Genomic DNA, 25,716 nt, shown 5'->3' on the forward strand with positions numbered 1-25,716 from the left:
GAACAAGAACAAGGACAGGTGTGGTTGAAGTTCCAAACACACACTCAAAGCCACTTGGCATTCTTTTTTCCAATATCTTCAGAACATTGAGTAAATCGTAGTGATTTATTTTTATTGTTGCTGCTTTTTGGTTTTGGGCCACACTTGGTGCTCAGGGCTGACTTCTGTTTCTGCGCTCAGGGATCACTCTTAGCAGAGCTTGGGGGACCTATGGGGTGCTGGGAATCAAACCTAGGTTGGCCAAGGGCAAGGCAAGTGCCTCACCTTCAGTATCTCTCTGACTCTGAATTTTATTTTTCAAATTGGTCCTCCTACTGGTCCTCAGGAGGCCCAGAGTCTGCTGGTTCAGTGTAAGGGTCTGAGGATCTGTGCCACTCAGGTCTCCAGGATTGTATACAATAATGCTCAGATGGGCCAACCCTCACTGTGAATTCTTTAAATGTATGCTGATGTTTTCCAGATTCATCAGATATTAGAAACTCAGTTCTCTCCAGCTCTCACATAATATTTTGTGAAATAGACTTTAATATTTTTATAGCCAATTCTTTTCTTGTCCTCTCATCTTAAAAGATCTAGAGTTAATGTTATATCTTCTGGAATGTAACTTGACCTTTATATAATATTTCTTCTGCTTTTATATCATCCTGTCTAGATAAAGCTCTCATACATGCATTAATGTCTTTATTAACTCAATAGGCCTTAGGTCACCTTCTATCTTGATCTGTTCTCCAGTCTACGTCACATGGGCTAGACACAGATGAGATCAGTGTTTTTTCAGTAAACCAGGTAATGTGTTTGTATTTTGAATTAATGTTTCAGATGTCTTCTATCTTTTCACAGTTCGCTCTATCAAATTGAAGGAAGATATTCTGTCCTGCACTTTTGCTGAATTGAGTTTGGGCTTATGCCAGTTTATCCAAGAGGTGCGGAGACCAAATGGTGAAAAATACGATCCAGACAGTATCTTGTACTTGTGCCTTGGAATTCAGCAGGTATTAGATTAAATATTTGTTATCGTATCTTTTGCATTTTAAATTATCGTTGTTGGCATGGAGTTCTATACGAGGGGATTTCTCTTAGCTCTTAGTGATGGTTAGTATATTCTTTGGAAGCACTTTGAACATACATTTTAGGTATTTCGTTGTTCTTTTTCAGGGCACTAGTCCAGTGTGGTGCTCCATGATTTCTTCCACTGTTCTCAGGGAACCACACAGTGGCAGGGATCAGTCACTGGTCTCTCTCACATAAAGCCTAAGGACCATCTCTTGAGGCATCTCATTCAACCATCTCTCTAGACTCTCAGAAATATTTCTAATGTTTTATTATTAAAAAGTGATTTACTTTTCAATACATGGAATAGGTATCATTCCATGAAATTAGAAATAAACATAATGTCCACCAAATTGGACATGGCAAAGTAAATTTTTTTTTTAACTTTTTGTGTCACACCTGGCGATGCACAGGGGTTACTCCTGGCTCTGCACTCAGGAATTACTCCTGGCGGTGCTCAGGGGACCATATAGGATGCTGGGAATCGAACCTGCATCAGCCGTGTGCAAAGCAAACGCCCTACCCGCTGTGCTATCGCTCCAGCCCCGGCAAAGTAAATTTTTTAGTATATATTTATTATGTTAGTCAATAGATACTATTTATAATGTGGCTTCTAGTTAACAAAAAAGTACAGGACGGAGTTGGGGTACTTTCCTTTATGAGGCCAACTTAATTTTAAATGGCTCAATCCTTAGCACCACATATGGTACCCCAAGTGTCATCAGGAATCATTCTTGATCATTGAGCTTAGAAATAGCCCCTGAAGCACTACTAGGTTCAACCCAAATCCCCTTAGTCCCCCATCCTGACCCATCGAGAGATAAATAGAGGGGGTGGGGAGAGAGCGGGGGGGGGGGGGGGGGAGGGAGGGAGGGAGGGAGGGAGGGGATAGAGGAGAGAGAATAAAATGTAAGAAGACATTGGTGGGGGAGTGGATTTGAAACATGCCTGAAATGCTGTTGTCAACGACCATACATAGACTGAAAAACTTAAGTAAAACACAGGTTCTAAGTTAGTTTATAGTACTTTAAAAATCAGTAAAATAAATACATGATAAGATAAAATGTGTAATAAAAACATAACATGTTACAGTGAACATCAGGTCTGGGTGCTAGAGTTCTGTATGTTGAGATACTGAATTAAGTATCTTGCCCAAGATCCTAGAGGTAGGTAGCATTGGCACCAGGAGGTCCTACTTCAGAGTGTGCTTATGATCACTGTGGTGAACTGTTTCTGGTATTCACAGCAGTTCTCTGTAAGCAGGAAATATTTTCCCTATCAGCTGGATTAAAATATTGAAGATTGTGAGGTTTCATAGTACAAAATACTTAGGACAATACATGCCTTGTTCTTAGAGGTCTTATTAGAGGACAAGTTCATTGTGGCCATTGAATCTTTAAATACAAACAAATTCTTCATTCTAGTGAATCCATTTGTATAGAATAATACAAATATATGGGCTGGAGCGATAGCACAGCGGGTAGGGCGTTCGCCTTACAAGCGGCCAACATGGCCGACCCGAGTTCGATTCCTCCGCCCCTCTCGGAGAGCCCGGCAAGCTACCGAGAGTATTCGATATGCCAGACACAGTAACAACAAAGTCTCCAATGGAGGCGTTACTGGGCCCGCTCGAGCAAATCGACGATCAACGGGAGGGCCTTTACCTTTTACCTTTTAATACAAATATACTTGCACATATTTATGGCAAAATGCCTATAATCTATCATTTTTTAAGTATTCAGTTCAGTGTAAGTACATTCATAATGTTATGCAACTATCACTGCTGTCCAGTTGCAGAATATCTTCTGGGTGGAAAGCCCTGGCTCTTTAAGCAATGCGCCATATTACTTACAGTTCCCACTTGGTGTAGTCCTGAATAACAACCACAAATCTACTTTGTATCTCTAAAGATTTGTTTATTCTGGTATTTCATATAAGTTGAATTGTATGTGCCTTTTTGTGTCTCTGTCTTCTTTTAGTTGTTTTCAGGGTTCATCATTGTTGTAGTATGAATCACCCTACTCCCCCTGGCACCCCCTACTGCCCCACGCACACTTTTTTCTTTTGGTTTGGTTATTTTGGCCCCACCCGGTGGTGCTCAAGGCTTATTCCTGGCTATGCTTTCAGGATTTGCTCCGAACTCTGCCTTTGGGGGACCGTATGGGGTGCCAGGGTTCAAGACCGAGCCAACCATGTGCAAGACACATGCAAGGCCTAACTCCTATACACTCCAGCCCTGAGTCATTTCACTTTATGTTCAGATAATATTCCATTGTTTGTGGCAGTCAGTTTATTCATCCACCTAAATCATTTCTACCTTTTGGGACTCTTGGAATTATGAAAAAATATATATATATATATACAAGGTCATTGTTAGGTACATGTGTATGAGCAGTCAAAAAAAATGCTATCTCATTGTCTAGTTCTCACTCTCAGATAACCCAGCAGGCTACTGAGAGTGTCCTGCCCGCATATATGCCTGACTGGGAACATCTGTAAAGGTGATTAGAGGCTGCCCCAAAAGCCTCCATCCCTCTCGGAGAGTCTGGCAAGCTACCGAGAGTATCCTGCCTGCATGGCAGAGCCTGGCAAGCTACCCGTGGTGTTCTCGATATGCTAAAAACAGTAACAATGATGGTCCTCATTCCCCTGACCCTGAAAGAGCCCCCAATATGCCATTGGGCTACACTAGCACGTGACAGGGATGAATGGAGATGTTACTGGTGCCCACTCGAGCAAATTGATGAACAGTGGGGTGATAGTGATAGGAATAGTGTAGGAGCAGAACTGCAGTCTAATGTTTTGTGATTAACACCAAACAATTTTCTATATATATGTCCCATATTATGGTCCCAGAAGCAGTGTTTGAGGGTTTTATTGTTTCCACAGCCTTTCCAATTCTGATAATTTTTAATAACCATTCATTAGGTATAAAGTAATATTGTGTTGTGGTTTTGATTGACATTTCCTTAATAAGTAGTGAAATTGGGCATATTTTCCTATGTTCTTTTGGCTACATATTTATCCTTGGAGAAATATCTGAGTTTCTTTGCCCATTTTTAAATTTAATTCTTTGTCATTGAATTATGTCACTGAATTATTATTGTTATAGTTCATATTCTGGATATAATTCTCAGATACTTAAAAATGTTGTCTACAGTTTTCTGGATTTTTCTCTTTGCTTTCAGTGACATTCTTACATGCACCTAGGTTTTTTGATGAAGCTTAATTTTGTTCTTGCTTATTATTCTTTTGTGCTATATATGAGAATCTAATGCCTAATTCAAGGTCATCTAAATTTACCCATCTGTTACTTAGAGTAGCTCGTCTATTTAGGTCGTTGATCTATTTTTGATATTTGGGGTAGGGGTTGGGAGTTCTCCCATGCATTGCTCAGGGGTTTCAGTCATTATCTTCCCTTTATCCAGCCAAGCAGTGCTGTTGGCCACAAGAGCAACTGTGGTGGTGCTTGGGGTGGTGGTGGGGGAAGTGACAAGCTGAGTGGTGCCAGGAATTGGGTCAGAACCTCTGTGTCCTAGGAATTGGAATTCTTTCCCCCTTTGGGCTATTTTCCTAGCCCTCCAGTTGTTTTTTTTTTAAACAATATTTTACACAACTGCTGTTTCTTTCCTGTGATGTGAGTCTTGATAGTTATGATTAATATTATTTTACATCCTATAATTAGGCTTAAACATTTGGGCTTGGGGGAAATCACACCAGGTTGTGCTCAGGGCTCACTCCTGGCTGTGTTCAGGGATCTTCCTGAGGGACTTGGGTGACCTTATGTGGTATCAGGGATTAAACCAAGGTTGCTCTCATGCCAGACAAGCACCCTGCTTGGTGCACTGTCTCTCCAGCACAGATTTAAACTTTTGAAGCCTACATTGTGTGACAGAATTGAGTGCTGTGGTAGAAAAGCTCTTAAAATTTGGGTGTCATCAGTTTACTTGACAGTAATTGAATTATTCAAGGAAATATTTTGTAATTAGTCTGAAAAACTAAGATCATGCCTACAGATAAATACTGTGAATTACAAAAAGTGATTTGAGAAATATGCATTAGAAGCAGTTTTTATTAGATTTCTTAAAATTGAAATTTTAGGTTTTTGTTTCATTTTGTTGGTGCTAGAACTTGAACCCAGGGCCTTACACATGCAAGCTTGGCAAGTGCTCCGTCACTGACCCTCTATGTGAATGGGTTCTTAAATTATTTTACTATAATTCTTTTGTACAAGCTGTGCTTTCAAAAGAAAACAAATTCTTTGTAAGATCAATGTTTGAAATGCTGTGAATTCATTTGGAAGCAATCTTTATCTTGAATCCTGATACTTGAACATATATCTGTAAAATACTTAGTATTGAAGTGGTTCCAGTGTTGTATGGGGAAAAAATTAAGAGTAAACTATATTCCTTAAAACAAACATTTTCTTTATACCAACATGTATGTTTCATTTTTTTCTCTTATAGTACCTGTTTGAAAATGGTAGGATAGATAACATTTTTACTGAGCCCTATTCCAGATTTATGATCGAACTTACCAAACTCTTGAAAATATGGGAACCAACAATACTTCCTAATGGTAGGATGACTACTTTTATTTTGATTCTTTTCATTAATGCTTTCTGTATTGCTTGTTTATAATTATCTTTTTATTTATAAATTGTTTATTTTATATTTCTGTCCTGATTTATAACATCTGGACTTCGAGAGAAAACTGTTTTTTTTAAATTGTTTTAATGGACTATAACTTCTGTACAGTGCATGTACATGTATTAATTGTTGTATACAAAAAATAACTTGAGACCAAGTTGACTTTTTAGGAAGTTTTTTTGATCTAGTAGTCTTAGTAAAGTTGTACACTGTATGAGTTCCATTTCTAGTCTACTTTTAGCAGTGTACAACTTTTCCAATAGCTTACCAAAAAGTACACTTAACTGATTGTTATAACAGTTAAGTCTTGGGACCAGGCACATAGTGCAAAGGGGTTGACAATTTGAGCATATGCCTTGCATGTATGAGCCCCAAGTTCAATCTTCAGCACTGCTGGGTGTGGCCCTCTTTTACCTTGAGCAGTGCTGGTTGGCTCTGGCTCTGCACCACTGGTCCAAGCAAAAAATGGTTTAGTCTGATTGACCGAGAACCACTGGGAGTGGTCCCTACGCCTCTGAGCACTGGGAGCCACCCACCCCTAAGAAAAGAGTTAAGGTTTCTCCCAAGAATTGTTTCTGACTGTATGGCACTAAACAAGTTGATTCCCACTCTGTTTCTCTACAATGAATGGAGAGTTTGAAGATGGTGTTGAGGAATTTGTTTTGTTTTTCGTTAGGCTCCAGAGTGCCTGTGAAACATTTTGAGTGGCAGATCACTTGATGGTCTTAGCATTTTAAAAGGGTGCTAGAGACATCAAGTTGGAAGGGATTAATTCATAATTTTAGAGGGTTTTCCAAGAGTAGGATGGAAGTGTAGTAGCAAAGGAAACAGAAGTACAAGGAGAACAATAGAAAAGACCTATATTTAATGAACATCATGAAAGAACTTGGTGAAAGGTTTACTCATTTTCACTCAATGCAAGTCCTTGGGTTTTCAAAAATTATGTTATAATGAGTTGGAAGTGATGACAATGTATCATTAAGAGCTAAGAGGAAGAAGGAGGTTCCTATCTTTAGATGTCACAGCCAGGTAAAAGGAACCAGTCAGCAGTAACTGTAATGATCTCAAACAGGAGTATCTTAACCATGGTCCTGGACTAGATCTGACCTGCTTGTTTCTCTACTGCTCATGCGTTAAAAAGGGTTTGTTCTTTTAAAAAAGTAAACCACCTTCCCTCTGTTGACAGTGTTGTTACGGATGGAGGTTGCATGCACAGGCTCTTTTCCTGCCATGGTACTCACAGGTGCACATTAGGTTTGCGGTACTTGCACAGTGGACTGTGGTGCTATTCTGGGTTTCTGCTCCTTTAGTTGTGATGTGATGTTTACACTTGTGTCTAGTGGGGCACACTCACGGCATGCAAGTTGTGACTGCGGTGCTCTCCAGCATTTTGTGGTGTTTTAAAAGGACAAAGTTGGTGGTGGCACAGCCAGAAATTGTAGACAGTGACTGTGATGGCAGACAGTGTCCAGGACTGTACCTGGCACATGTGGAACACTGGGAACTGGAACTCATGACTGTTACCTGTAGGCTGGTGATCCGAGCCCCTGTGCTATTGCTCCACACCTGCTTCTTAACCTTTTTAAGTCATTGAGGGAAATGAAAAGTACTTGGTATATGAAAGTAAATTTAAAAAAAACTCAATTTCATATCTATAAATATAATTTATTGGTCTATGCAAACACCTATTTGTTTATATATTATTCATAGCTCCTTATCTTTTTAATAGCAGAATTCTTCAGAGCCTTCATGGACCTCAATGCTGAAAATACTTTTGTTTTTTCTCGTTTTGGGACCACACCCAACGATACTTAGGGGTTACTCCTGACTCTGCACTCAGGAATTACTCCTGGTGGTATACAGGGGACTGTACAGAATCCTGGGGACTGTACAGAATCCTGGGGATTAAACCTGGGTTGGCTACATGCAAAGTAAGCACCCTCCCCACTGTACCATTGCTCTAGTCCCAGCAAGTATTTTTCATCTGGACCTTTATCATCCTTGTTCTAAAGTAACAATAAGTTTAAAGAATTTTCACGATATCTACTTCAGTGGAATCATCTGCTCTTTTCTTTGTGGTGCCTTTTCTGTTTCTCTGTTAGAAAGTTAGAAAGGAATGATTGATCTTCTTTTTCTTCGTGTTCTGAGAATCTGAGGGATGACTTAATCTTTACTTAGACTAAGTACTATTTCTTTTCTCCTCCTTTTGTCCAGGTTACATGTTCTCTCGCATTGAAGAAGAGCATTTGTGGGAGTGCAAACAGTTGGGTGCTTATTCACCAATTGTCCTCTTGAACACCCTCCTTTTCTTCAATACCAAATACTTTCAGCTGAAGAATGTTACTGAGCACTTGAAGCTTTCATTTGCTCATGTGATGAGACGGACCAGGACTCTGAAGTACAGCACCAAGATGACATACCTGAGATTCTTCCCACCTTTACAGAAGCAAGAATCAGAACCAGGTAAGGATGGAGCCTCTTTTAGTGTTAAACTACAGACTTACTGGGCCTGAGAGATGGTGTGGAGGTAAGGCTCTTGCCCTGTATGTGGCTGGGCCCAGTTTGATCCCTTAACAGAGCTAGAAATAAGCCCTGAACACTACTGGGTGTGATTTTAAAAAAAAAAATTCTAAATGGACAAAAAAGTAAATATACATAAATCAAAGGGAAATTATAAATTCTGGACGTGAAAGAACTTTATCAACTCTTTTTTTAAAAAGTTGCTTAAGGGGCTGGAGCAATAGCACAGCGGGTAGGCATTTGCCTTGCACATGGCCGATCTGGAATGGATTCCCAGCATCCCATATGGCTCCCCGAGCACCACCAGGAGTAATTCCTGAGTGCAGAGCCAGAAATACCCTGTGCATCACTGGGTGTGACTGAAAAAGCAAAAAAAAAAAAAAAGTTGTGTAAGATTTTTTTTTTTAATTGTCAGGGCTAGGTTAAAGGTTTCAAAGTGAAGAATCACTTGTTTGAGTATGCTTTTTTTAAATAGGTCTTTTTTTTTTTAATTCTCAGTTTTAGTTGTTTGTGGCAGAGCCAAAATAATAGCCATTTTTCATATATATATATATATATATATATATATATATATATATATAGCCGGAGTGATAGTACAGCGGGGAGGGTGTTTGCCTTCCATATGGCCAACCCAGGTTCAATATCCAGCATCCCATATAATCCCCCAAGTACCGCGAGGAGTAATTCCTGAGTATCGCTGGGTGTGACCCTAAAAGCAAATATATACACACACATATACATACAGAGAGAGAGAGAGAAAGAGATTTTTAAACTTCCCAGTGAATTTAATATACAACAAGATTGAGAATCAATGATTTAGAGAGGCATCATATGAATCCTTTGTTAAAAGGAACCGTCTTGCGGCTGGAACTTGAATGTAGTGGGTAGGGAGTTTGCCTCACCATAGCCAAACCATATTTGATCAACAGTGCTTCATATAGATTTCTGCCAGGACTGATCCCCAAGTGCAGAACCAGGAGTAAGCCCTGAGCACTGCCCTCTGTGGCCCCAAAACAAATAGGAACCCTCCTAACTTTTGAATGGATTGTTTCTAAATCTTTTGCCCAAAGAACCTCTTACCGGTATTTAGTCAACATTGTAAAACTCTGAATTCACCTTGTTAAATTCTAAAATCTATGGTAGGGTTTATTCCTGAGTATACTTGGGGATCACTTTTACCAGTGCTCAGGAGACCCTATGAGGTGCTGGGGATTGAACTGTGGTGGGTTGTGTGCAAAGAAGTGCCCTACCTGTACTATCACTCCAGCCTCTAGGGCATATTGTTTTTATTAGCAGTGAGAATTGTAATAGGTTTATCAAACAATTTCTTTAGGCTTTTGGGTTTGGGACCACACTTGGCTGTGCTTAGTGCTTACTTCTGGTTCTAAAATTTGCCCAAATCACACTTTTAGTTCCTTGAGATGAATAAAATATTGTAGGTTTAGAATTTTTAATTTCAAAGATTAAAATCTTTGGCGGGGGGTGGGCTGGAGTAATAGCACTATGGGTAGGGCATTTGCTTTGCACACGGCCAACCTGGGTTTGATTCCACTGGGAGTAATTCCCGAGTGCATGAATCAGGAGTAATCCCTGTACATTGCTGGGTATGACCCAAACAACAACAACAACAGCAAATCTTTTGGGGGAGGTTTTTTTTAAAAAATATTTATTGTATTTATTTATTTTTTTTGCTATTTGGGTCATACCCGGTGATGCACAGGGGTTACTCCTGGCTCTGCACACAGGAATTACTTCCAGCGGTGCTCAGGGGACCTTATGGGATGCTGGGAATCGCACCTGTGTCGGCCGCATGCAAGGCAAATGCCCTACCCACTGTACTGTTGCTCCAGCCCCAGGAGGGAGGTTTTGAGCCACACCTCATTATAGTTCTCAGAACTATTGCAATCTGGGCTTAGTGATCATTCCTAGTGGTTCTCAGAAGTTACATGTGCTGCCAGGGATTGGATTAGAGTTAACCTCATGCAAGGGAACGTGCCTTAACCTATGTACTTTCTAGCCCACAGAAATGAAAATCTGTAAGAATCATTTGAGGTTCACTTTGTGTTATCTTTTTTCGTATTTGTTCCTTTATTTTAGAAAATATGAAGGTGCATTTTCTACCACAAGTTGATGCTTTTTGTTTTGGTAACATACTTCCTTGTCTAGCTAATTTTGTTAAGATCAGCTGCTTTTTTGGTCATGATTTGCTAGCAAAAATCTTTCTATTTAATAGGTAGTCTATAAATAGAAAACTGGAGTCAATTTTTAAAAATACCTAATGCATGTATGGCTCAATTCCTTATTCCTTTCCCCAAAAGAAAAAAAAATGTTGAGTAGCTATAAGAAGAAAGAACCCTTTTCCTTAGATTCTCAGGTTCATCTTGTATCAAAGTAACCCTTGGCATCTGCAAAATTCTGTGGATTAAAATGGGTGCTTTTTTTTTTTAATTGATCAACTTACAATTTTTTTCTCATCCAAGATTCCATTCTTCATAACACTATAATAAATTAAACTTGTCCAAAGTGACAGTAATGTAGGTAGGTACTTGCTTTGCATGCAGCCAAACTAGAGTCCATCTTGGGTGTCTCATATTAAAATTCTGAGCGTAGAGCTAGGAGTCACCTCCCCATCTATTCCCTCCCTTCCCCTCCTCCCGCCACCCCCGGTCCAAAGATAAACTTAAACACATGCCTATTAGACTGCTGTGACCCACAACAGAAAATCTTTTTTCTTTCCTTTTTTTGATACCACACATAGCAGTGCTCAGGGCTTATTTCTGGTTCTGTGCTCAAGAATCCATTTGGTGGGGCTTGGGATAACATATGAGGTGCCATGGATCAAACCTGGATTGACTGCAAGGCAATGAGTCCTACATGCTGTACTATCTCTCCAACACCCCACAATTATTGAATGTTACATGCAGAGGCAACTTCTATCCCAGTCTCTACTCTAGCAATAGAAATTTTTTCTCTTTAACTTGCTGTGGCTTAAAACCATCTGCATGTGGAACCCTGGGTTTGATCGTGCTACCCTCTAGTACCATCAAATGTGCACTACACGCATATACACACACTATCTTACACTTACATCAGTGCTTTGTAAGTATATATTGAATAGATAAGTGAAAGGAAGGAGGATAGTTGTATCCAGAAGCAAAGCTCATTGGGTATCTTGAATCCTAAACAAAAGACTTGAAATCTTATTATTATTTCCCAAGATAAGCCAACTGTTGGCAAGAGGAAACGAAATGAAGATGAAGAAGTTCCAATGGGTGTGGAGATGGCAGAAAATACTGATAACCCTCTAAGATGTCCAGTTCGACTTTATGAGTTTTACCTGTCAAAATGGTAAGTGATCTTTCTCTGTGAAGTAGAAGATACAATACATTCCAAAAGAAGCTAATTACTTTGGATTTCAGATGCTTGAATATCAAAAATGTTGCAGATTCTGATTTTAGACAAATATTTACAGTTACTCCATTTTAGCCCCATTCTTTTATCTGCCTGGATTTCAAATCAAGATACTTTTTATAACTTCACAAAACAGAAATCAGTGCCATTATTTGAGCTTTGCAAGTATTGCTCAACATTTTTGTGAGAACTAAACTTGCATAATTTCAATAAGAATAGCAACTTAGGGACTGGAGAGATACCCAGCAGCCTGAGCACGGGCTTTGCACATAGGAGACCCAGGTTCTATCTTGGTATCACACGATCCCCCTGAACATAGAGATGGGTGTGGTCCCTGAGCATCAATGGTGGAGCCCTAAAATCAGAAAGAAAAAAAGGGCAATTTGGAGGAAAGGTTATAGTGCTAAACCTATAAATGGAATTCCTTAATTCTTGAGGAATTAAACTATTTTAGTGGTTCTTTTCTTCAGAAACATTTTGACTTGGGATCATAAGATACATGCTAAATCAGTTTTTGTGCCGCACCCGGTGATGTGGATTTGCTCCTGGCTCTGCACTCAGGAATCACTTCTGTCTGTGCTCCAGGAACCATATGGGATGCCAGGGCTCAAACCTGAGTTTGGATTGGCCACGTATAAGACAAGCACCAAACCTGCTGAGCTATCTCTCTAGCCCCAGTTAAGCAGTTTTTTCTCAAAGAAATATAGTAACTGGGCTTGCCCATTGATAATTTTTATTGAGTGCTTTTGGGGTTCATTCCAGGATATTGGGCGCTTTAAGATATGTGGTTCTCAGCCACACTGTCACATGTGAGTTTATATTTTTTTGTTTCTAATAATGTTTTAAGTACTAAAGTTTGTAAAGGATTTATACTTTTGTCTTCTATTAACATTATACTCACTTCCAAACCAGTGTGACTTCTTGAATGTGGGAGAAAAGTGCAGATTGCTTGGATGGTGGGGGTGTGGTGGGGAGAGTTAGAGATCTGAGCTTACCTATCTTTGTAGATAGGTAAGCTTCTTTTAGCAGGGAAAAGTTAAAAAGCCATTTTATTAAATGTAATTACATTATTTCCTCTGTTTTCTGATTCCCGATTTTGTTTTTTCTCTCTCTTTTCCCACCATGGATAGTTCTGAGAGTGTGAAGCAGAGGAATGATGTGTTTTACCTTCAGCCTGAGCGCTCCTGTGTTCCGAACAGCCCCATGTGGTACTCCACATTTCCCATAGACCCTGGGACCCTGGACACCATGTTAACACGTATTCTTATGGTCAGGGAGGTACATGAAGAACTTGCCAAAGCTAAATCTGAAGACTCTGATGCTGAGTTATCAGATTAGAGCAGAAATAGGGTTCCTATTTTCATACACATTGGTATGCACCAAACTGTGAATTGCATCCAGCTTTGGAAAACGATGTATAAACCCAAGTCCTGTTGACTTGATTATAAATATTGGAAGACTCGTGAACCACAGTGTGGATGTACAAATGAAAACTGAAGGAAAGAATTTGAACTGAAGAATGTTCTTCTTTGGCAGTGCTGTAGTTCTTAGACATGTTCAGAATGACTAACCAGTTTCTCTGAGTGGTGCATAATCTTATTTTGTTTGGGAATAACAAATTGTGGAATATTTTTAAGGAAAACTGTTGTATAAAACTCTACCATAGTAACCTTAGACCTTAGAGAGGTAGTTTTGGAGTGAAACCTTGGCTGCAGTAGGCTACTTAAGCAAGTCCTGTGTAAAAGTTAGGGGAGAAACCAGAACTGAATTAAGAATGACATCAGATAAGTACTGTTGGACCTGGACTTGAAGACCCAATAAGAATATGCAGCTTGTGTTTTTGTTTGTTTTGTTTTTTGTTTTTTTCTTTTTTAAGATAGAGTGAAATGGTTTTGCTGTTGATTTCCACTGCCAAGCCAATTCTGTGAAGACCAGAAGCCCCTGGTGTTTTTGCCTTTGGCCCTTCTCATCAGGGAAAAGCCTTCTCTGCTCTTCACAAGTTGTGTTCCTCTGACTATATGGGTCTTGATTTTGCAGCCATGGGTCTGGATGTGGGTAAAGTAAGGAAAAGGGTCCGATATTCTGCAAATTGGTTATGTACACAGGAAATCTGTGAAGCCCATTGGATCCCAGCTCTCTTGAAATGTGTGTTGAAAGCCCACTAAATACCTACTTCTGGGTCTTGGCCTTTATTGCTGCTGTCTCATAGCATGGGCTGTGGTACAGAGAAATGGGGTTCTCCTTTTGTTTTCATTTTATCCCCAAAGGGCAGCTTTCCTCCCATTGTTTTATCTTCTTTCTTCCCAAATAATCCCAGTTATTTTCTGTTTTCCCAATTATTTTGTTATTTTCCCAGTTTCTGGAGGCCCTTGTCATTTCAAAACAGAATAGTCTCTTCTTATTCTGGCAACCCTGTGGGGGAATTCCACAAAGATACAGTATTACTTAGCTGTCAAACATGGTAGAAAGGTCCTAGTATGTTCCTATATAAAGCATTTGGAAAAATGACTTTGTTGCCCTATGAAACTTGAAAGTAGGAATTCTGGGGTTAGGATACAAAGGCATTGATTGTCTTGCATATCCACAAGCAGATCATCTTATTATAGCATTTATTTCAAACTTTAGCTGTTTTCGTAGTTCTATGAGGATTGCAAGTCATAGGTGTGTTTGGCATATCAATCCATGTCCCTCAACTTCATTCTCAGTTTCATTCCTGACAAATTGTGATTCAGAGCTTTTATGATGTTGACCAACACAGAACTTCCTCCTTTGACCCCTGTAATAGAAATGAGAATAATCCAAAAAGCATCCTAGAATTTTAACCTTGAAAGGCTTTTACAATATGTGCCCCTCCCCTTTTTAAAGTGGGGTTGACAGGTGTATTTTTTTTAAATAAATAAAAGTCATTTACTTACAATAAAAATTTTAAAGTAGGCCTTTTGACATTGTGTACTTGATGGTTCTCTCCCTCTCTCTTCTGCTTGTAACAAATTTTGTTTCGTTATCAAGAACTGTATGAAAGAAGTAAATCTGCCCTGATTCTGTATGATTAATTCCATCTGTGTTTGTCATTGCTGACTGGAAAACTTCTTTCTTCCAGACTGTTTTATATGGAGGAAAAACAATTGGATTGTCTGCTAAGTCTGCAAATAAACTATCCAGAAATATCAGGTGTAGTAGTCCCCACTGTACAAATTTTATGGTTTATATGAGCACTAACATTTTTCCCTTCTGTAAGTTGTATTAAAAAAAAAAAACCAAAAAACAAATGCTGTTGGCATAGTAGATAAATTGTTATAAAACACCAGAAAGAAAAATTCTGTTTCTTTTAACTGAAAACAGCCAGTACCCTGATAAATGACTATATCAAGTTTTCACTTGCATGTTAGTCCACTGAGTTGTCCAGATCCTAAATTCACCCAGAAAATAGCGATTCATTATTGGTCGTCATCATAAGTGTAGCTGTTTATGTGTATTGAGGTTATTGTTTTATGAAAATGATGTAAATTTGCATTTTCCTCCCAGGGGAGAAAAAAACAGAACATCAAACAAAATAAGCATCTAAATTATCCCTTTTTTTGTTTTGTTTTGTTTTTTTATAAACCACATTTGGGTTTTCCCCTTACAAAAACCACAGGAAACGTCCCTTAGAATAAAGCAGTATATTTGTATTTGATGGGTGAGTTATTCTTTTTATGTCTTAAAAGTATTCTTAATATTTTATTTCCTCTTTGACCCTATTGGTGTAATCCAGCAGATGGTAACATTACAAAGAAAGGTAGTAGTTTTAGAAAATAAATTATTTGGGGTTTATCCAGTCCAATAAACATTATGCAGGATCTTTCATTTCTATCAAAAAAAATTGTTCCCAGTTTTAATTTATTAACTCTAGTCAGAAATCCTGTGCTAAGAATATTATCATTTATACATTTGGTTTCAGGAAAACTTTTAAAAAAACATTCACAAAGCTTCCATCAGTTCAAATCAAACACCTTTGAAATTGTGCTATGAAATAAAGAATATGGGGGCTGGATAGAGAGCATAGTCATGGTGCTTGCCAATCCCCTGAGCACTGCCGGATATGGTCCCCCACCCACCAAAGAAAAAAATTACTATAAGTATAAATGCCTATTAGAAAATATGAGCATAAATGTGAGGAATTTTTTGTCATGTGCAAATATTTGTTCAAATTCAGTGTTTCTACCTGTGGCATTCTTAATTTTATAAAATTAGTATTCAAAAAAGTCTGAAGGAAAGTCAGTCTCTGAAAATGAATTCTGGCTGTCAATTCAAATGTTAATTTTCTACATTAATAAAAAGATTTGCTATGTAACAGATTTGAAATTTTAGTAAAGAGTTACATAACATCCCTTATTCCTCAACTAGTACTAGTCTGTTGTTATACTTTTCAACTATTGTGGGAAAATAATATTTGAAAGGTGTCATTATAAATCAGGAAGCTCCAATGCTTTTGGTATACTAATTGTATAGCTTTAGGTAAATTTCTTAACCTCTCTGTGCCTTCGTTTTCTCATAAGGTCAATAACTGACTTCTTTGTTACTGAGTCTGGGACCGATAAGCACATTTTAGTTGGTATGTATTTTTAAAAACATACCAGTTGTTAGGTATGCAGTAAGAACTTATATGAATATTAATTACCCTAAAGCAACCTGAATTCACAAATTTGCGTGCCTTTCATTCTACAAGCAATACTAAATGATCAGTTATACATATATGGGTTAGGTATTTAGAATAATGTTATTTCAGTTGTGCTGCTTGTTAGTAGTAAACAGTATAAAAATGCAATTGTATATAATCTCGAAAAGGGAAGAAATACATGATATATTTATAGATAAAACACTGCTGCAGTTCTTTCAGTTTAATTAGAGCAGAAACTCAAATCTATGAGACATCTTTTACATGGTAGTGGTTAGATGCCCTCATGTAGGAACATGACACCTGTAAACTGTATAACCCCTGAACTTGTGCATGCTCGAGCATGCACAATACATGTTTCATTAGATGAACCATTTTCTATAATTTATTCATTTTGGATGAGGTCCCACAGCCTGTCTTACTTGGGGCACAAGGCAGTGCCCAGAATTGAACTTGGAGTTCCTACAGTATGCAAAGCATGTGCTCCAGCCCTTTGAACTGTCCTGGGCCAGGTAACTAAGCAGTCTCCTGTAATATATTACAGGGTACCTTGCAACTGGTACCTTACATGGTAACATACTGCCTATTTTTTTGGGGGGGGGTCCCACCCAATGATGCTCAGGGATTACTCCTGGCTATGCATTCAAGAATTACTCCTGGTGGTGCTTGGGGGACTGTATGGAATTCTGGGGATCATATCTGGGTCAGCCACGTGGAAGGCAAATGCCCTACCCACTGTGCTATTGCTCTGGCCACCGTACTGCTAAATTTTGACCAGTTGAGTGGATACAGATACAAGGTTATTACTGTGGGTTTTTATTAAAAGGAAGTGGTTTGGTGCTAGAGAGATTGTACAGGGGTTAAGGCTCGTCTTCCAGAGGTCTGTTCGATCCCCAACACCATGACTACCTAAGGACAGCCACTAGTCACCCCTAACAATTGTGTGAAAGGAAAGAATTTGCTTTCCTCTTCTAATTTACCTTTTCCTACTAAAGGCCAGATTAGGAAATTTCTGCCAGTGCCGTCAGGGTGATCCAGTTTGTTCTGTGTGGGGAAAGGGCCAAATATTCGAGCCTGTTCATCTCATGTTCACCTCCTGGATTTCCTACGAGTTTAGAAAGAATCTGACTTGCTTGCATATGTGAGGTTCCTAATTCCATCCCTGGCTCTGGAGAAACAAAGGAAAGAAATACCCCATTTTTGGGAGGAGGTTCTCAAGTAGTACTTCGGGACCTGGGGAACCATCCTCAGAATAATACTTGGCCTGCACAGTGGTAGAGCCTTGTGATTTGGGTTTGCTTGAAATCTCTATCTCAATTAAGCCTCTTATTTTAAAACTGTTTCCTAATATCTACTCTTTGCTCGAGCACCGTAGCACTGTCATCCTGTTATTCATCGATTTGCTCGAGTGGGCACCAGTAACGTCTCCATTGTGAGACGTGTTACTGTTTTTGGCATATCGAATACGCCATGGGGAGCTTGTCATGCGGGTGGGATACTCTCTGTAGCTTGCTGGGCTTTCTGAGGACATAGAAATCGAACCCGGGTTGGCCTTGGGCAAGGCAAATGCCCTACCCACTGTGCTATTGCTCCAGTCCAATGTGCTATTTAATATAGAACTGGAAGTTCTGATCCAGACTATAAGAGTATTGGATGTGACTGATCTGCATTAGATATTTGGCATCCCATATGGTCCCCTGAACACCACCAGAGTGATTCTTGAGAAACCCCTGAGCATCTCTGGATGTGACCGAGTATGACCCCCTCCAAAAAAAAAAAGTTGCCTTTGGTGATGCTGGAGCCCAGCATATCAAATTTACCGTACATCAAACCTAGGACTTTTCTTTTCTTTTCTTTCTTTTTTTTTTTTTTTTGCATCACACCTGGTGATACACAGGGGTAACTCCTGGCTCTGCACTCAGGAGTTACTCCTGGTGGTGCTCGGGGGAACATATGGGATGCTGTGAATCAAACCTGGGTCGGCTGCATGCAAGGCAAATGCCCTACCTGCTGTGCTATCGCTCCAGCCCCCAAACCTAGGACATTTCCTTCTCTGAGTCCTTTGAGATGTTTCCCAGATCCAGGTCTTTTTTTTTCTTTAGTGCTATTGTTACATCCTCAGACAGGTCAAAATTAAAACAGTGATTTGGGGGACAATTAATTTAGTGACAATGTAAGGATATTCTTAAAACCTTTTTAAAGGAACCTTTGTGATTGTACTGCAGGTAGGGTGCTTGCCTTGCACATGACGTGGCTGACCTATACTGGTTTCCTGGCATCCCTTCCGGACCGCTGAGCACTGCCAGGAGTGATTGCAGAGTTCAGAGCCGGGAATAACCCCTGAGCTTTGCTGGGTGTGGTAAAAGGTAAAGGTAAAGGCCCTCCCGTTGATCGTCGATTTGCTCGAGCGGGCCCAGTAACGTCTCCATTGGAGACTTTGTTGTTACTGTGTCTGGCATATCGAATACTCTCGGTAGCTTTCCGGGCTCTCCGAGAGGGGCGGAGGAATCGAACTCGGGTCGGCCATGTTGGCCGCGTGTAAGGCGAACGCCATAAGGTCCTGGGGCCAGAGTGATAGAACAGTGGGTAGGGCTCTTGCCTTGCACGTCACTATCCTGGTTTGATTCCCAGGTTCTCATATGGTCCCAGGAGTACTTCCAAGAGTAATTCCTAAGTGTGGAGCCAGAGGACCTTTGAGTACTACAAGTGGGACCCCAAAAGAAAAGCCCACACGCATGCAGTAGTAAATGTGAAACCATATTTATCCTGGAGAGCAATCAAATAGCGAGTTAAAGAAGTTAAATTGTTTTAATTAAAAACCTAGGGATTGGTGTTAGAATATTTGAATACAATTATTGTGAACAATCATAAAAAGTTAAAAATAAAACAAATAAAAACTTCACCTACATTAGCATACTACTATCAAATTCTTTTGTTCTTTTTGCCTTTGAGTCACACCCAATATCCCTGTCTTATTCCTGGCTCTGCTCACATTTTTGGCAGTGTGCAGGGGACCATATGGGGTGCTGGGGATCCAACCTGAGTCAGCCATGTGCAAGGAAAACACCCTTACCCATTATACTGTTACTATTGTTCCAGCCCCCAATGCTTTCTGTTTTGTTTTGTTTAAGAGGCCAGCACTGATAGTGTTCAGTGGGTAGCACATTAGCCAGTTGATTCTCTCCAGCCCCCTGGTGTTTTGTTTTGGATTTTGGTGTTTGGGCCATACCCGGTAGTGTTGAGGGCTTCCTCTGCCTCTCACCGCAAGGGTCACTCGGGGCTCAATGCACCAGGTGGTTTAAACTTAGGTCGGGCTTGTGCAAGGTGAACGCTCTACTCCTATAGGGAATGCTATTTACAGTTCATATGCTCTCTTTTTTTAACCTTCCTAATCTAGTAATTTCAATCTTTATATTGATGGCTTTTTCATCCTTAATTTTTGCATTCTTGAAACCCCATTGATTATGACTAGCACCCATCCTTTCACCGTGTGCATTTCCCGCCACCAGTATCATTTCTCCCCCACCATCCCCCAACACCCCAGGCGCTTGTCCCAAGCCTCCCTCCATGTGAGGCATTTTCCTTCTTGCTCTCTCTCTTCCTTTTGTGTAATATGTTTTGCAATATAGGTACTAAGGGGTAACGGTGTTTGTTCAGGGCTTTCAGTATTTTTATCGGGATGGTAAAGATGGAGTAGCTTTTTAACAGGATGGCAGCTTTGGAATGTGAATATGATTACCAAGGGTTCTGGGTCCGCTCGAGCAAATCGACGATCAACGGGAGGGCCTTTACCTTTCCTAGGTAGCCCATCCTGACCCTGAGAAAGCCTGGAGATTTCAATAACAAAATACGCATAACAGAATTTTCGGCATATTATGTCTTGGTGAGGTCTGGCCTGAGATGGTGGAGACAGGCCAGGGGTATGGCAGTGATTTTGGATTGTGAAAGCAAGCACTGACCAGGCTCAGCTTGGGCTGGCACCAGTCTGATTTGCCCCCGTCCAATTTGCCTTGGTCTGTTCAGCCATTTATGGGTCCGAGATTAACTTCGGCTTTTGATCTCTTTCTTTTTTCTTTTTTTTCTTAAATTTTTATTAGTGAAACTCCATGAGGTACAGTTGTAGACTTACAAATTTTTGTGCTTGGGTTTCAGTTATATAGTGATCGAATACCCATCCCTCCACCAGTGCCCATTCTCCACCACCACCAGTCCCAGTGTCCCTCCCACCCCTCTCCTCCCCATCCCAACTTACCTCTGTGGCAGGGCATTACCTTTTGTTATCTCTCTCTTGAGTGCTGTGGTTTGCAAAAGAGACATTGAGTGGCAGTCTTGTTCGGTCTATAGTCTACTCACGCATTTCCCATCCTGAGAGGAACCTCCCAACACCCTTTATTTGGTGCTCCCTTCTCTGTCTGAGCTGCCTTTTCCCCTAGCATGTGCGGCTGTCCTCAAAGCCATGGAGTAATCCTCCTGGTAGTTATCTCGGCTATTCTTGGGTGTTGGTCTCCTACTTTGTTACTTTATGTTCCCCAGATGAATGCAATCGTTCTATGTCTGTTCCTCTCTTTCTGACTCATTTCGCTTAGCGTGATGCTTTCCATGTAGTACCAGTTATATGTAAATTTCATGACTTCATCCTTTCTGACAGCTACATAGTATTCCATTGTGTAGATGTACCAAAGCTTCTTTAACCAGTCATCTGTTCGCGGGCACTCAGGTTTTTTCCAGATTATAGCTATTGTAAACAGTGCTACAATGAACAGACAACTGCAGATGTTGCTTCGACTATACTTTTTTGCCTCTCCGGGGTATACTCCCAGAAGAGGAATTGCTGGGTCAAATGGAGCTCAATTTCTAGATTTTTGAGAATTGTCCATACTGTTTTCCAGAAGGGCTGAACCAGTTGACTTTCCCACCAGCAGTGAAGGAGGGTCCCTTTCTTGCCACATCCGTGCCAGCACAGGTTGCTTTTGTTCTTTTGGATGTGGGCCAGTTCCTGTGGTGTGAAATGATATCTCATTGTTGTTTTGATCTGCATCTCCCTGATGATTAATGATGTAGAGCATTTTCTCAAGTGTCTTTTAGCCATTCAGATTTCATCTTTGAGGAAGTTTCTGTTCATTTTGTTGCCCCATTTTCTGATAGGGTTGGATGTTTTCTTCTTGTGGAGTTCAACCAGTACTTTGTATATCCTTGATATCAACCCCTTGTCGGATGTGTAAGGTAAAGGTAAAGGCCCTCCCGTTGATCATCGATTTGCTCAAGCGGGCCCAGTAACGTCTCCATTGGAGACTTTGTTGTTACTGTGTCTGGCATATCGAATACTCTCGGTAGCTTGCCGGGCTCTCCGAGAGGGGCGGAGGAATCAAACTTGGGTCGGTCATGTTGGCTGCATGCAAGGCAAACGCCCTACCCGGTGAATATCCTTTCCCATTCTGTGGACTGTCACTGTTTCTTTTGAGGTGCAGAAGCTTCTTAGTTTAAGATAGTCCCATTTGTCTATCTCCGTTTTCCCTTGCTCGGCCAGTGGCGTGACATCTTTGAAGACACCATTAGCTTCAATATCATGGAGAGTTTTGCCAACTTTGTCTTCAATGTACCTTATGGATTCCGGTCTGATGTTGAGGTCTTTAATCCATTTTGATCTTACTTTTGTACATGGTGTTAGGCAGAGATCTGAGCCCATTTTTTTGCATGTAGCCATCCAGTTTTGCCAGCACCATTTGTTAAAAGGGCTTTCCTTACTCCACTTCACATTTCTTACTCCTTTATCAAAGATTAGGTGATCATATGTTTGGGGGGAGATGTCAGTATATTCAACTCTGTTCCATTGGTCTGCTGTTCTGCTTTTGTTCCAGTACCATGCTGTTTTAATTATTACTGCTCTGCAGTAGAGTTTGAAGTTAGGGAGGTTGATTCCTCCTATTTTCTTTTTCCCAAGAACTGCTTTAGCTATTCGTGGGGCCTTTTTGTTCCATATAAATTTCAGGAGTGTTTGCTCCAGTTCTTTGAAGAATGTCATGGGTATCCTAATAAGGATCGTGTTGAATTTGTACAGTGCTTTGGGAAGTATTGCCATTTTGACAATGTTAATTCTCCCGATCCATGAACAGGGGATATTTTTCCATTTCCTTGTGTCCTCTTTTATTTCCTGAAGCAGTGTTTTGTAGTTTTCTTTGTACAGGTCCTTTACTTCTTTAGTTAAGCTAATTCCTAGGTAGTTGAATTTCTGGGGCACCGTTGTGAACAGGATTGTTTTCTTCATGTCGTTTTCTTCTCTCTCACTATTTGCATTTAGGAAAGCCATGGACTTTTCCTTTTTGGGTCACACCCAGCGTGCACAAGGTTACTCCTGGCTCTGCACTCAGGAATCAGTCCTGGCATTGCTCAGGGGACCATATGGGATGCTGGGAATTGAACCTGCGTCAGCCGCGTGCAAAGCAAATGCTCTACCCACTGTGCTATCGCTCCAGCTCCAGGAAAGCGATGGACTTTTGGTTATTGATTTTATAGCCTGCAACTTTACTATACAGATCTATTGTTTCTAGGAGTTTCTTGGTAGAGGTTTTAGTATTCTCTAAGTATAGTATCATATCATCTGTGAATAGTGAGAGCTTGATTTCTTCCTTTCCTACTTGGATGCCCTTAATAACTTTTTTTTTTTTTTTTGTCTAATTGCTATTGCAAGTACTTCCAGTACTACATTGAACAGTAGTGGAAAGAGTGGGCATCCTTGTCTCGTCCCTGGTCTTAAGAAGACTCTTAGTTTTTCCCCATTGAGGATGATGCTTGCTGTAGGCTTGTGATAGATGGCTCTAACTATATTGAGGAAAATCCCCTCTATCCCCAATTTGGCGAGGGTTTTCATCATAAACGGGTGCTGGATCTTGTCAGATGCTTTCTCTGCATCTGTTGATATGATCATATGATTTTTGTCTTTTCTTTTGTTGATATGATGGATTATGTTGATTGATTTCCAAGTGTTAAACCATCCTTGCATCCCCAGGATGAATCCCACTTGGTGATGGTGTATGATCTTTTTGATGAGTTGTTGAATTCTGTTTGCTAGTATTTTGTTGAGAATCTTTGCATCCATGTTCATCAGGGATATAGGCCTGTAGTTTTCTTTTTTTGTAGTGTCTTTGTTTCCTTTTGGTATTAGGGAGATATGGGCTTCATAGAAACTGGGAGGATTTCTGTTTTTTCAGTTTCCTGGAAAAGCTTGAGAAGAACTGGCAATAGGTCTTCTTTAAATGTTTGGAAAAATTCGCTATCGAATCCATCTGGACCTGGGCTTTTGTTTTTGCGAAGACTTTTGATTACAGTTTCAATTTCCTTGATGTTAATAGGTCTGTCAGGTACTCTATATCTTCTTGATTCAGCTTCGGGAGATGATAGGAATCCAGAAATTTATCCATTTCGTCTAGGTTCTCTTGTTTCGTGGCATACAGACTTTCAAAGTAGCCTCTGATGATCTTTTGAATTTCTTTGGTTTCTGTTGTGATATCCCCATTCTCATTTCTTATTCGGTTTATTAGGGTTCTCTCTCTCTTTCTTTGTGAGTGTTGCTATCTTATTTATTTTCTCGAAGAACCAACTCTAAATTTCATTGATCTTTTGAATTGTTTCTTTGGTTTCCATGTCGTTGATTTCTGCTCTAAGTTTTATAAATCTCTCCTTCTGCCTACTTTGGGCTCCTTCTGTTGATCCTTTTCTAAGATCTTGAGCTGTGAAGTCAAGTTGTTTATGTGCATCCTTTCTTCCATCTTGAGATATGCTTGCAGAGCTATAAATTTTCCCCTTAATATGGCTTTTGCTGCATCCCATAAGTTCTGGTAGCTCATGTCTTCATTCTCATTTGTTTCCAGGTATCTTTTGATTTCATCCTTGACTTCCTTCCTGATCCATTCGTTGCTCAGCATTGAGATGTTCAGTTTCCAGGTGTTTGATTTGGTTCTTCATGTCTGTGTGTGATTCATTTCTATTCTTAGTGTATCGTGGTCTGGAAAGATTGTTGGTAATATTTCTATCTTCCTGATTCTACTGAGTTATGTTTTTGGCCTAGCTCATGGTCTATTTTGGAAAATGTTCATGCACGCTGGGGAAGAATGTTTATTCTTTCTTTTTGGGGTGTAAAGCCCTGTACAGGTCTATAAGTCCTTTTTCTATTTCTTCTTTCAAAGCCAATGTTTCTTTGCTGAGTTTTGTTCTTGTTAGTCTATCCAGAGGTGATAGGCGATGTTGAAGTCTCCAGCTACTATTGTGTTGCTAGCAATGTTCTCCTTAAAATCTGTTAGCAGTTGTTTTAAGTATTTAGCTGTTCCCTCATTAGGTGCGTATACATTTAAGAGCGTGATTTCTTCCTGTTGTACGTATCCCTTGATGAATAGAAAATGGCCTTTCCTGTCCCTTCTAATCTTTTTCAACCTGAAATTTATGTTGTCAGATATTAGTATTGCCACTCCAGCTTTTTTGAGGGAGCTCTTTGCTTGCAGGATTGTTTTCCATCCTTTCACTTTGAGTCTGTGTTTGCTCTGACTGTTGAGATGAGTTTCTTGTAGACAGCAGAAAGTTGGTTTCTGTTTCTGGATCCATTTTGCCACTCTGTGTCTCTTGATTGGTGCATTTAGGCCGTTGACATTAAGAGAGATTATTGTCATGGGATTTTGTGCCATGTTTCTATAGGGGTTGGTTGTGTTTCTAAGTGTTTTCCTTATCCTACAGGAGCCCCTTTAACCCTTATTTTACTTTTGGTTTTGAGTCTATGAAGTTCCTGAGCTGTTATCTACAAAATGGTGTATAGTTCCATCGAGTTTGAGTGAGAGTTTAGCTGAATAAAGTATTCTTGGTGAGGCGTTCATTTCATTGAGTTTTTTCACTATATCCCACCATTACCTTCGGGCTTGTAGGGTTTCCTCTGATAAGTCTGCTATAAATCTAAGGGGTGCTCCTTTGAATGTGATTTCCTTCTTTGTCCTTGCTGCTTGTAGTATTGTGTCTCTGTCCACAGCATCCATCGTCTGACTATGATATAGTCAGATATTGGAGAGTTTTTACTAGGGTCTCTTTTTGCTGGCACCTTTCTGGCTCCTTGGATCTGTATGTCTGCATTCTTTAACTCTGGGAACTTTTCAGCAATGATTTGACTGTGGCTTTTTCGTTGGGGTTGCCTCCCTGCCCTTCTGGTACTCCAATGATTCTAATGTTGTTCCTCTTGGCATCATCCCCTAGGTCTCTGATTCTCCTAAGAGCTACTTTGAGATCTTTTGCCATTGCTTGTTTTTCCCTATGGGATTTCTCTTGCTCATCTTCAAGCTCACTGATCCTCTCTTCAGCTGCACTTACTATTGCTAAGGGCACTTACTGAGTTTTTAATTACATCTACCGAGTACTTTAACTGTGAAACTTCTTTCTGTAGCTTTTTTGTTT

At 40.1% G+C, this 25,716-nt stretch overlaps 1 protein-coding gene across 4 annotated transcripts in view; it reads left to right on the forward strand.

Annotated features, from left to right (window-relative positions):
• The window catches only part of ZMYM4 (zinc finger MYM-type containing 4), a 101,593-nt gene extending 86,292 nt beyond the window's left edge, over positions 1–15,301 (forward strand). For all 4 annotated transcript variants that reach the window (XM_056123031.1, XM_056123032.1, XM_056123033.1 and 1 more), the window contains 5 exons: positions 841–992; positions 5,517–5,628; positions 7,914–8,162; positions 11,438–11,567; positions 12,761–15,301. In XM_056123031.1, the coding sequence (XP_055979006.1) occupies positions 841–992; positions 5,517–5,628; positions 7,914–8,162; positions 11,438–11,567; positions 12,761–12,968 (851 nt within the window). In that variant the 3' untranslated portion in view covers positions 12,969–15,301. The remainder of the gene's footprint in view (positions 1–840; positions 993–5,516; positions 5,629–7,913; positions 8,163–11,437; positions 11,568–12,760) is intronic.
• The last annotated feature ends 10,415 nt before the right edge of the window (positions 15,302–25,716 follow it).

The sequence above is a fragment of the Sorex fumeus genome, unplaced genomic scaffold (genome assembly GCF_029834395.1).
Source record: "Sorex fumeus unplaced genomic scaffold, SorFum_2.1 ptg000047l, whole genome shotgun sequence".
Classification (NCBI taxonomy): domain Eukaryota; kingdom Metazoa; phylum Chordata; class Mammalia; order Eulipotyphla; family Soricidae; genus Sorex; species Sorex fumeus.